At 41.5% G+C, this 13301-nt stretch overlaps 1 protein-coding gene across 1 annotated transcript in view; it reads right to left on the bottom strand.

Annotated features, from left to right (window-relative positions):
• The window catches only part of LRMP (lymphoid-restricted membrane protein), a gene marked incomplete at its 5' end in the record, with an annotated part of 28285 nt that extends 15297 nt beyond the window's left edge, over positions 1 to 12988 (bottom strand). The window contains 8 exons of the mRNA XM_010187844.1: positions 5069 to 5231; positions 5671 to 5785; positions 7257 to 7432; positions 10450 to 10551; positions 10854 to 10967; positions 12567 to 12666; positions 12756 to 12820; positions 12929 to 12988. Coding sequence (XP_010186146.1) covers positions 5069 to 5231; positions 5671 to 5785; positions 7257 to 7432; positions 10450 to 10551; positions 10854 to 10967; positions 12567 to 12666; positions 12756 to 12820; positions 12929 to 12988 — 895 coding nt within the window. The remainder of the gene's footprint in view (positions 1 to 5068; positions 5232 to 5670; positions 5786 to 7256; positions 7433 to 10449; positions 10552 to 10853; positions 10968 to 12566; positions 12667 to 12755; positions 12821 to 12928) is intronic.
• Positions 12989 to 13301: the final 313 nt, after the last annotated feature.

The raw sequence follows: 13301 nt of genomic DNA, 5'->3' as shown, positions 1-13301 counted from the left end.
CAGACAGGGCTGCTAAACAGATCTTTTTTGTATCAATACTTGATTGGTGAGAGCCAAGAATTTGTGGCTGGATCATGATATTACACAGGCAAGTAGCAAGAACACTGAGTTGACCCACTGAGACAGCCCTTTCAGAGCAGCAGAGTGATACCACAAGGAGCATCTGCAAACAAGCAAGATCTTTCCTTTCCCCCAGTATGGCATAGAATTACATTTGAGCATGTTACAATCTGTGTGAGGACAGGCACCATGTTGCATCAGCTTACTCTGGAAGAAACAAGTCTGTCTACAAAACTCCAAATGCACTCTGCAGTTCTGTGGCCCTGCAATGCCTATCTGGCAGTGGTTGGCTTTTAATATCTGTAAGGCTCAAGGAGTGCAGGGAAATGCAAGCAGCTCACAAACGCAGGAGAAATCAACAAATACAATTAGTTGATTCTCAGCAGCTATGTTACCCAGACAAGTCTTTAAGCCAGGACTGACCTCAGTTCAGTAGCAAAGCACCAGTGCATTGCTCGCTGTCTCAGCTTGTGCCAGTCAACAGGATGAATGCAAAGAGCATAACTCAAGCCTTCTCAATCCAGACTGGCAAGCATCTTGTCAGGGCTATACTTGGATTGTATGATTTATACCATTCCTTAAGCTTTTGGGGACTCCTGTTAGGTTAACAGCCAACCACCTTTTCAGGCCTTTAATGGCAAGCATTATAAACATGGCTTAACCTCCTGGATTATGTTCAAAAATAGGCTAAAGCCAACAATAGATTTTCTACACTCTATTAGCATGTTTAACACCAGTGATACTGTTCTATAGTCCCCTATCAACACTTCCTATGTTTTAAGGGGGAGACAGAAAAATGGCCAACCCCACCAGGTCTTACCTAGCAGAGGCGTACTATGCCAGTATGAGCTATCTGAGGGCAGGGTCCTGGGAAGTTGAGTGCAGGTGGATCCTTTGCTCCACTGCTGTCCAGAGTGGTGGAGCTGCTAATTGAAAAACAGAAAAGTACTGCTGGTACTCAATCACACTGAATACATTAATGCCACCAACTTCCCCCCCCACACACACGCAGTTGCGTCTGCATAATGTAATACTAACAGTTATACAAATACATCTGTTGCTTTTTTGTCTAGAAAAGCTCACATTCTTAATGGACAGAACAGATACAGGAAGAGGTAGAATAATTCAACTTTACATTTGCAACAGACATTGGTTCAAGCTAGGTCTGAGACCAGATACTGCAAAACCAGGCAAGACAAGCAGGACTGAAGAGCCAAAAAATAAAAAACAACCCCAAAACTAAACAACTACCAAACAACCAAACCCCATGAACAACAAAAACAAGAAACCCCAAACCCAATCATCCTCCCCCTTTCAGCCAAGCCAGCCAGACAGATTAAGAAGGGGAACATTCATCCAGCATCCAGCACCTGCTACACAGGTCAGGTTTTCCCTCAGCAGGGACAGGAGGGCAGCTCCAGTTTGGCTGCATGGAGATGAAGCACAGCCCCTACCATCCCCTGCCCCTGAGCACACACTACTTGTGTGCTGTTTACTGCTGAAGAGGTGTCACCTGCAGCCAGCCAGAGGAAGCTTCTGAAGCAACACTTCGGCAGCTGCATTTGACCTAATGTTGCTTAAATGATAAAAAAATGGAAGAGAAACTGGAAGATGCAGCCCCATCTTCAGCCTCTGATCCTTCCCAAAATGCAATTTATCAAGTGCCTGCATTTTGTCACAGTGACTGTTCAGAAGCAATAGGAAACTGGTTCGGAATATACTGTTGTATGTGGGCATACATGCATGTGCATATTTACATAAATTAGTATTTAATTATTTTTACTGAATGTTTAACTTGGCAAAGTTTCTCACAAGGAAAGTTATTTATTTCCCTCAGGTCATGAAAAATAATAAGAGCAAAACTAGTATTGTGTTTTAGCTGGCTCAGCAATGATGACAGCAAACACACTTACCTTCCCTTTCCCCAACTCAGCTGGTGTGGGCAGCAGACTGTAGTCAGGTTCTAACTTGGCACAGCACTGTTGCAATAGATAAATAGTTTAAGGCAGGCAGACAGAAGAAGAGTGAAAAAAAGAGAAGAAACACTACTAGTGATTATGAACAAAATGAAGTTTTGTCTTTCTAACTGAACTATTTTCAGCTATAAGGAAAATCTTGCAGTTGTTCCCCCTTGCAGCCTTTAATTCTGCAGACTTTTAAGCAGAAATACAGGTTTTATTCACACAGCTAGTCCACAGTTTTGATTCTGCTCCTCTGATGCCCTTGTTGCAGTCTAGGATACATTTTAAGATCTTCTTTGTTTGTTTTTAAAAATACCTTGTTATTTTATGATAAATCCAGAATTTTCAGACCCCGAGCTATACCGTTCTTAACTTAAGCTGGCTGGGAGGAAAGTCCTCCCACAATATCTTCCCCTCCACCCCTTCCAAACTTGAAGAAAGTGTTCTTATTCAAAGCAAAGTACTCCAGAGTTAAATAATTTCAATGTATTTCCAGAAAGTCATGAAGGTGATGACAGTTTCATTGCCTATTCCAAAGCCTAGATACTGAGAAATACTTTATTACAGGATTCTAAACATTTGTTTTCAAGACTGTTTACAGAACAGAGGGCTGATTGGGAGGGACAAATCACAGCAATGCATCAGGGAAAGCTTCCCTCAGCTCCCATTTGATATGGCCACCAACAGTTGTTTACAGTGAAGAGCAACACCACACCTGTAAGTTCTAGCCTATGTTTTCCAGAAGGCTGAAGAAGAGAAATAAAGATGTGCAGATCAGCACATGCAGGTTACTGCCTCCACAGTTACATGCATGTTAGAAGAGAAGTCGGATGCTGGCAAATTACTTATAGTTCATCTCAGCTGGAGATGCCCTTCCACCAGAGCACCTCCTGTGCAAGCCCATCTTTTCTCCTCCCACCGGACAAGTGTCATACCTGACACAGCAGTTCGCAGAGGCGCCTCTGAATCAGTTCCCATCTTAGCGTATTAGCAGTTACTATGAAGAGACATTTACGTGTCTTACAGGGTTCCTTATGATTTGGTAACAAGCAGTCAGAAGTTACAGGGTCTTTTAAACTGATTACCACCTATCACAAACCCATTGCACTTCACTTTATTCTACTTATACCTACAACAGTTTTCCCACAAGAAAGAGAATTTTCAAAGTGTGTTTTGTTTTGCAAGTCCCAGAACACACTGGGAGCTTCTTCTTCCCTATGGTTACAATACACCTTGCTATAAAGCAGGGGAATGCTTCCCCACATCATCACCATTAAGGTGACACAGATCCCTGTGGAAATGAATGACTCCATTGCAACTTATTGGAAGAAAAGTATTTGTGCTTCCTATTTGACGACAACTTTTATACCACAACTAACTAGAAATGGGGTGAGGAGATTTCATTAGCACTGTCATCTCAGTGCCCAAGCAAAAACCAAAGGCAGCTCTCAGTAGCTTATTCAGCTTTTTCACTGGATGAGGTCTGCAGTAATTAGTGACAGGGCATGATTAGACTTCAGAAATACAGAAGGAGCTGTGCCAGGCTGAGTTAGGTTGAAACAGCTTCCTTGGCCTACAGGTTTCCTTGTTTCTTATCTCTTAAAATGCAGTGGGGGAAGTAGAGGAACAGAGGGGGAAGGTGGGTGGTTCAGTCAGAAGGGGCACTAGACCTGTCCAGCTTTCTAAAGGAACCAATATAAAGCATTGTCCTCCCTCACTTCCATCCTTGTTTATCAGCCCTGTTCTTTATAACATCTTGCAATTTCTTTACACATCTACCAGATTTTTTTTTAATTTACATATAGAAAGATTTATGCAAACGATGTGGAGTAATTTGAAGTCAGAATCTCAGCCATTTTCAGGGTGGCAGTGCTTTCTAGAGGTTTATTTGATGTGTTGCATTCCCCCCTCCTACCTGCCAGGTCACAGTGGCACCAGTCTCTTCCACATGTCTGGGATTCTCTCTAAGTTTGCTCTAGCTTACTTTGCAGAAGAGCTTTGTCTATTCAGAGCTGGAAAATGACACACTATTTCCATTGTTTTGCCTCACTAAAAAAACCAACCTCACAGTTTGAAGGAAGCAGTAAACATGAAAGCAACATGAGCACACAGACGTGAACGATGCCGAAGTATCAGTCAGAAGTCAGCAAGCAGTTTGGAACTGTTGCTGCCTTACCAGTGCTTAACAGTTGTGCCTTAGAGCTAAGACAGAGACCCATGTAATTTTTCCTACAAGCTAAATTTCAGTTTCACATAGTTGTTTACAACACACATGTGTTGAGCATCAGTCACATTGCTCTAGGAAATGCATGCCTGAGGCCAAAAGTTCAGTGGGCCTAAGTCAGTCAAATTTTTATTCCTATAAGGAAGGCATTCAAACTCCAGAGTTTGGAAATAAAAAGTCACATGTGTTGGAATAAAACTACTGTATTCTTTAATTGCCCAAGCTTTTGAGGTGTTGATCTTAGCAAGTGAGCAAAAGGTAGTATGAAGTTGCCATGGTTCCGTAGCAGAAGTTGCACATGTACGATGCAACACCACAATTGCTTTCTACTAAAAGAGAACAGGCTAAAACCATGCATTTATTCAAAACCAGAAAGCAAATACAAGCAGCAAGCAGAATGCAGAACATAAAAATCCAGTCTATTTGGTACAGGAAGTTTAAGAGAAAGGGATTACTTTGTTATGAAGGTGGTCTATTCAGGTGTGGGAACACCACCTTTGGTAAAGGAGTGTCAGTGTCACCCATAGGGTTATGAACCCTTCCCCCTAGGGCTGGAGATTTGGGGTTAGGAGGTTTTGCAGCTTTGGTCCAGCCCAACATCCACTTTATGGGACCACACCTGATTCTCAGCCATGCCTGCAGATCTCTTCAGAGGAGAGGGAAAAACAGAACAGGAAAGAACCCACTCAAACAAAAAAAAAGCTCCACAAGGCATTTTATCAGATGACCTACAGGTCCATCCTATTCCCCCCTTGCATAACTAACCCGTAAAGGATCTGCCCATGCAGGAGCGAATGCCAGCACTCTGCCAGCAGTTACTCACTTTTCTGGTCTTCCACCTTTTCTTGAAGCAACTGGCAAGTGCTTGTTAGAGCTGCGTTCACATCCTTGAGTTTCTGATGCTCAGAAATGGCTTCCTCTAACTTGCATTTCAAGGATGCAGCTTCCTCACAAGCAGAGTGAAAGGCTTCAACTTGATCCTCCGCCTAAGCACAAAACAATATTTAAGAAAAAAAAAAAGAAGTGAAGGAAAAAAATAAAACAGCCTGGCTAACACAAGGAGCCTCTACAGTTCATGTAAATGAAACCAAACTGCATCTGTTCTTTTTCTCAGGAAGTGATAAAGCTCCCTCTGAACTTCTGCATTTTTACGTTGGGGTGGACTGTGTAGGGAAGCTATTTTGGGGCTTTTTTCTCTTTTCTTTTTTTTTAAGCCACCACAAATATGCAATGCTGCCTCTTTCATCAGCAAACTGTTGTCACCACCCCCTCAAATTTTACTTCCTCTGCTGGTTCCACTTTTACAGTGAGGCGCTCCATTCTGAACATGCCATTTCCTTTCCCAAAAGCAGCGATGCATTGTACGTAGCACATTGCATCTGCTTGCTTGTTTTCTGCGTAGAAGGAACCAGGGCTGTCCCTTACCTGTTTGCTAGCAACCTCAAGCTGCTCTGTAGCTTTTTGTAGCTCTAAATGAAGGGCTTCTGCCTGGCCAGAAGTTTCTTCTCGTAACTGTTTGACAGTTTCTATCTCGCATTGCCTGCGGGGTGAGAGAGCACAAACCACAATCCGTTACTGACATTTTAGGGCAGGCATGCTCGGGATATGACACACACGAGGAGTTGAGAAATGCATCAAGAATCACGTTCAGCTGTTACATATTGCAGCTCTCCAGGATCCAGCACAAGGGACTTTGTTCTTGCTATGCACAGTTCAACCCAGGAGGCAGACAAGGCTTTTTCTCAGCAGCTCTGGAATTAGGAAGGGGATTGAGGTTTTCCCTGGTTTCTCCCCAGCTGAACAGTGCAATGGCTGCGCCAGCTCCAGCTGGCTGGGTACCAGAGTGCAAGTTTCTGGAGTATCCAGAGAGCTCTCAAACAAAAAGAGCTTAGTGGGGCAAACTTGTGCAATTTGGTCAAAATAATGCATTGTCTCATGGTTTGAGAGAGATAGTAATTGGATGTAGTGTCAGTCATTCATTCAAAGATACCCTGGAGCTATTACTGCAGTTACACAGCTTCATCAGATTAAATTCCTAGTGGTTCAGAAGGTATTTCACTTGAGAGGAAGCAGATGCCATCAGAAATAGCACTAGAGACTATGGCTTTCAGGGAACCCCTTCCTTTCCACTGCACAAACCTTTTGCCCATTTCATTTCTAACTCACCTTCATATATCTTTTTCTTGTTGCTACCACCATAAAAAAATTGTTACAGAGAGGCAGCTTTAAGAAACCAAGCCTTCAGTACTTTTATCAGCTCTTTTTCAAGTGAAGGGAGAGCATGTGGGAGGTCTACATTAACAACGTTAAGTGGAAGAGAAGTCAGGCAAAAGTGCAGTATGACTGCTCCATGTTAGCTCTCAGAAATGCAAAACCCTAGGAAGCTGCTTACGCCCCAAGCCCAGGTGAACACATGCATGCAAAAGTTTACAATTGGCATAGGATAGCAGAAGGCTGACGCTATGAGCAAACCTGAGTTCCACAAAATCAACAAAATTCAGATTACTTGTTCTGGCAAAAATAATGTTGAGTAGCTACTTTCCTGAATGTAGGAAAAGAGGAGAGGTTTGCACCTGCTGCCTTTTGCTGCCATATTTGTAACATCAAAACTCATAGCAGGAACCATGTGCCAATAAACTAAAATTTAAAGTTACACTTTTATATTTAGTGAGATAGCTTATTGAAGCTATATCCCTGAGAAACTGAGACATCATACCTTCTGGAACTAGCAATTGTCACCTAAAGCAATATCTGCAGGCATATCTTTTACAGGTTTTCTACTTGACACAAAACCAGCAGTTTATTTAATGGTTGCACCTGCTAGATAAGCAGTGCCCTCTTGCTTTAACTGCTCTGTCTGTGGTCTCCCTGGTGTTTTCAAAGACATTGCCAAGATTGTATGTTACTTCATACATAAACCATAACTCCCACATTGCATAAACGTTATGCTAAAACCAGATCCACTCTCCAAACCAGCATATAATATCCTCTGTGAAAAGAGTCCCACATACTCTGAAGGGTACCTGGCAGAGAGCTCCTTCCTTAGGTGAAGTTGCTCTGTCTTGGTCCTCCTCAGATCTCCTGCCATTCGAATAAAATCCTTATCTATGAATTCTTTATATTCTTCCAAGAGATGAAGTTTCTGGATCCAAAGGTGTATTTTTTCTCCTAGTTCTTGCTTGAGAACCTGTGGAACGTTGAAGTTGAATCTCCATGTGGTTAGATGAGGAACAGAGTCAGGGAGTAAACCAGAGCCCAAATTTACATAGAAATTTATTTCCCTGCTTCATCATTTAGCATCATCATCTATAACCAACAGTATCAGCAATAAAGAAGGTGGATGATGGACCGTATTTTGTAATCTACTCACACAGCATCTGGCTGGGAAGGAGAGGGTGAGAGAAAAAAATGAGGAAGAATACAGTTTAATCAGGAAGATACTATAAAGGAGAAATGGGTGTATGTTTTGTACAAAGCAGTGTTTTGTGAAGTCTAATAGGTTAACAAAGCTGCCTGAACTTAAAACCTGTGTCTTCTTTCTCCTGAATCTGATGGGACATGTGGACAGACAGGCTAGACTCCTGCCAAGTGTCAGTACTTTAAGACTTCAAGATGGAGCGGCAACACAACAGTTTGCACAGGAAAACATAAGCCTTCTGCATGCTAGGTCAGTTTGACAACAGGCTCCCACTTTTTTTTTTTTCCCAAAAATGTTACTTGAACTCAAAAGCCACTTTTAGCCTTCTCTCTTCTGAGCAAATCTAGAGAATGCTGATAGTCTTCTTCATCTCTTTTAAAAGAAATATACTCTTAGCCAGTATTTATGGTCATCATGGCAGAACATTACATGGTACACAAGGGAGTCTTTACAACTTACTCCTAAAAAAACACCATCACAAGATGCCCAGATATATCAACAAAAAACCTATTTCATAAGGAGAAGTTTTAATAATGACCATCTTGCAGGAAGCCCCAAAATTGATAATTTAGACTTCTGTGACACTGTCCTTAAAGCACAACTAAATCCATTGGCACCAATTTGAGCCTCTATTACAGCAAAATAAATAAACTCAAAGCGAAAACCAATAAATCCAGGTTTCAGTTTGTCATAAGTGCCTAGCAGATGAAATCTCTCCAAAGGATGACCCTTGACAAAGGCTTTCAGTTTTACTTCTGATTTGTAGGAAGAAAAAAGAGGAAGACTGTAAAAATGAATCATTAAGTAACATTGCATCCTCTGCATTTCTCTGTACAGTGACCTTCAGCATAAAGTACTGAGAAAGAAGGATCCAGTCTTCTTTCTCTGACCTTGTTCAACCAAGCACACAGAACAGAGTCCTCAGCTTTTACAGAATGCTTAATGAGTGTCAGACAGAGGTCAGATAAGAATAAGGTTCATATTTCTAGAATTTTGCATTAGTTCAAGGGGGAAAACGCCAATCTTACAAATATGGGCCATGTTACCTACTTGTAAATTAGAGGCTGACTCATTCGTGTGTCTCAAATAAAAAAGCATAGCACATTAAGTATCATGCCACCAAAAAAGAACCTGAGCAGGTTTGCTACATAGGCTTACTACAATGACATGGGATGTGAGCATGTGCAAATGTACACATCTTCAATCTTTCTCTAAGCCTAGAAAAAGGTACTTGGAATCTCTCCCTTTATTTTGGATTTACTGTAGTTCAGCTCCATATACCATATTGCCCACATTACATGGCTTGTTCAAGCCAGGTGAAGATAATATGTTCAGCATGAAGTCACTTCCCATCCCTACAGGTCCCAGAAGAATGGGACCTTTAATTTTTATAGAATCTTGTGTTTCCTTGATCCTCTGTTAGCTTAGTTTCCAAATGCATTGCTGTATAGGAGCCAGAAAAGGATTAATTTGCCACAGTCAACTCCGACACACACACCAGAAGTTTTTAGCTTCACATGTTTAACAGGAATATTATTCCAACATGAATGGCAAATTAACAAGTATTTTTCAGCTGTGACAGCTTTGAAGGAGGAAGTTTTTAGTCAAGATGAAAAAGTTAGAGCAGTGTGCGAGCCAGCAGTTTCCCCAGAGGCTACCCAAAGCCACACCAGGGTGAAGAAACTGCACCTTCTGCAAGGGGAAGCTTTCAGCATTTACATAAATAAACCCCAACCAAACAACAAAACCCCACTGGCTGCAGAACTGGATGGCACCAATGGCTGCTCCTGCCTGCCCAGGAAAGATGACAAGGGACAGCTACAGCATTTTACAGCACTGGAGGAAAAGGGCAAACTTGCTGCTTAAATGCTAACAGCTTAAAGCAGTATGTACTGTCATGCCACCTGAGACTTCTGCATCTATGAAGAAGCCAAAGACAGGATCAATGTATAGTTGGGTGGAGTTTTCTGTAGCAGTGCTCCTAACAGATGAGTAAGAAAGACCAGGTTAGGCAAAAAGCTACATCCAGCAAGATGAAAGTTTCAGAAACAGTGCTGTTACATGGGAGGGGAGGAAGGAACAAGAGCAAGAGAGTTGAGTTGTGTCCACAGGCTGCTGCTAACACATGGGGAAGTTATTTTTGCCATCTTGAGCAAAAGTCTTTACTTTCAAGCCTCACAAGAGGTACCACAAATAGCAAAAATACATTATGCAATATTAGGTTGTAAAATATGTTTTTGTAGAAACTTTTCCTGTGCAGCATGTCCAACAAAAACAAAACTCTCAGCCTTTCAGAAGAAAGCAAACCCTACCAAAGTTTTGATTTGGAAATCTGGTTATAAAGCCACTTCCCTCCTCCTCTTGATGGTGAGACCATCCTCTTACAGAGTGAGATTTGGAGCACAGAGGAAAATGGGACTCACAGAAACATGCAGCGGGCAGAAAGGCTTCATAGCTCATACAATATAGCATGACCATCTAACCTCATTTTCTTCTTCAAATCAACTTGCTTCATCTACCCTTTCCTTCAGGCATAGGTCTATCAAAGTGGGCTCTTGCTCAAGACAAGTCAGGAAAAGCACAGAATTTAAGTGAAAAGCAATCATCACCTTCCTGAAGAAAAAGAGTTACAAAAGTTTCTCTCCGTAAAGCCATCTCTGCCCCTCAAATGGACTGCTACAATCTCAAGTAACCAATACATATAGCACACAGTAGTAAGATACACATCTTAATTTTTGCACTGCCCCACTATTTTGTAAATTAGCTTCAGAGAAACAGTTACTTACCACAAGTTTTCCTTCCCAAGCCTGTTGCACATTCACATCAGCATCTTTTACCCATTGTAAAGAAGTCATGACAAGCTCCTCTGCTTCAGAGGCTTCCACTTGCTGAAAAACAAACCCAAAAATAAAACAAAAAACCCAAACCAATTCCCCCCAACAACCCAAACCCTGGCATTTCTAGTACTAGTCTGACACAACACTGCCCAGAATTACCCAGGTTATAAGTTACAGTATTAGAGTAGGTGCCAAGTGACATTGTTAGAGTAAATATGCCTCCCTCTACCCCAAAGAGGCTATTCTTATTTTCAAAAGGAGTAAACATGATCTGATCATCAGTGCTTGAAGTAATCCCAATTAAAAGGTCAATAAAAGATCACATCCTTATTTACATAAGCTTTGCCACTGACCAGGTTTTGCATGACAGTCTTAAATTTTTCTCCTCCATATTCAGGTCCCTGAGGTGAAAACAGCACTTCACAGTCCAGTGTTTCATCCAGAGATGTCCATTCAGTCTTGGTAATCTTTGAAGAGACAGAAGAGCCAGCTAGCTTATTCTGACATCTCCTTATTACAAACCAGCATCAGTGACATTTAGACTTTTCTGAAGTATCCCTGCATCATATTTTCTGGAAGGTCAGAGCTACTGGAACTTGAAGCTTGTAAAAGCTTTTCAAAACCATCATGTCATGGGGATCTAAAAAAAAGCAAGTTGGCCAAGCTGCTGAGTGATCCAATGTAAATTTTCATTGTCAGGAGTAGGCAAAAGGAAGTCAATCAGTTATCTTTATTCAGAAGAGGCTTTACCAAGTGATGAATAAGCAGAGCCCTCACTTGTTTCACAGGTGATTTAGTGGGATTGTGTCTCATTTGAGAGGCAAACACTGACTCACCAAGGCTGTGGGGAGCTGCAGTAGAGGACAACACATTACTTTTAAAATGGCTGCCTAGCCAAGTACACTTCTTGTTTCTGGGCCTGCAGTTTTAGCCCATTAGATTTTTTTTTTTGATGTTGCATATGTTAACCCTCTCTAAATGCACCACATACAAGACAAAGTAGCAGCACAGTGAAGTCTTGCAAGAGAAATCACTGCGATAGCATAATGCGTTACCAGGTCTGCTGCACAGCTTCCCTCTGAAGGGAGGACAGCATTGTAAGGAAGAATGGGACTCCATGAAATGTCTTTGGGGAAATGGGCACAGAAGGCCTCAGATAAAACTCTGAGGCAAAACCATAACGTACATGTAATTTTTTTTTCCCCAGTAGTTCACCATTGGATTGCTGGAAAGCTGTAAGAACAGTAAATTAGAGACCAAACTTCTAGTGTTACATGAAGTGTGTCTGATCAAAAATGTAGTTCCTAAAAGTCACCAAACCACCTGCTGGAGATTCTGCAGAGAACATGGGGTAACACTACAACTCCCAACCAACAAGCTCAACTGCAGTACTAAGGTTTTGTCAGCCTGTGCCAGACTCGGAAGGATGCCGCTCCTGTTCTCTGAGTCACTGTTCAAAGACTGCAGAGAGATGGGGGGGAGGGCCCAAAAAAATGGGACAAACTTCTAAAGGTCAGTCTCCGTTGTACCTGCTGAAGGGGCAAGGGAGTGGTACCTACAGACAGATGCTTATTAGGTTTTCTAATGAGTAAATTAGATTAAGACTTTATAGTCTTGTCAAAATGCTTACTCTAGTACTGAATGTTCTTTTTCACTTCAAGGAAAAAGACATCTCCCCTCCAGCATTTTAAAATCATTGTTCATGTGTGGTGTAGGCAGTAAAAGAAGAAACAGACTTACTTTTCAGCATAATAGCCTTCATACATTCAAAAACTTGTATTGCCTCCTGTCAGTCTGTTCTTCTGACAGCTAAATGCACGACCCTAGCTCTTCCAGATTTACTTTGTAGGTCTCATTTTTTGAAGCCACATGTTTTGCTTGCTTTTCTTTGGACTTTCTCCAACGTACTTGGGACAATATTATAACCTTCTCATTCTATGCTTGCATACTAGGATTAATGGCTTTGAATTCCAGGATTATCTAATGGCATACAGGGAACAAGCTTTGTGCTTCCCTTACTCATGCAAGATAACTAGGATGAGATTCGATAAAGATTTGATTCATACCTCAGAAGACTGAGCAAGTTCCAGTTCACAGTGAAGTGAATCCGTCCCTTCAGGAATATTACTATTAAATTTACAAAGCAATGGGAAACTCAACCCATTTCTAAAAGAAGCAGAAAAAAAAAAAACACATATTAGCTGTTTTTTACATTCGATGAACTGCATCTCCTGGGACTTTTTCACAATACTCACGAGATCAGCTCTTGCTGCATGTGTTGCATGTTCTTCAGCAGCTTATTTTTTTCTGCCCGCAAAGTCTAAAACATACATCAGACCTGGTTAGAGTGTTAGATTATCACACAGAATAAGCATAGGATATGAATGCTTTCCCCTAAAATAGTCAGAAGCTAAGCTCAGTCCCATACCTCTATTACTGAGGAGCACTCCACAATGGTTAACTTCAGTTCTTTGATGTCCTGCTCCTTCTGCAGAGATTATGGAGAAAAGAACATCTAAAGTACACATTTGTATCTGTAATACTTATAGCTATGATGCTTTGTAACCAAAACAACACTACACTCTATCCTACATCACAGTAGTGAGCAGTATGATTTAGGTTTGAGCAGCAGATTAATTCCATAACACAAAGCCAGTTGCAAATTTAAAAGAATACAATCAATTACCTTGCACATTGGCTAACAAGGCACTCAGAAAACCTTTCTGCTCCTGAAATTAAGGAGACAGAAAAACTATTTCCAGGTGCTGTGTTTTCACAGAATCACAGAACTTTAGGGATTG

The sequence above is a fragment of the Mesitornis unicolor genome, unplaced genomic scaffold (assembly GCF_000695765.1).
Source record: "Mesitornis unicolor isolate BGI_N332 unplaced genomic scaffold, ASM69576v1 scaffold18687, whole genome shotgun sequence".
Lineage (NCBI taxonomy): Eukaryota > Metazoa > Chordata > Aves > Mesitornithiformes > Mesitornithidae > Mesitornis > Mesitornis unicolor.
Note: the sequence above shows the minus strand (reverse complement) of the source record. Positions and strands in the feature narration are given on the sequence as shown.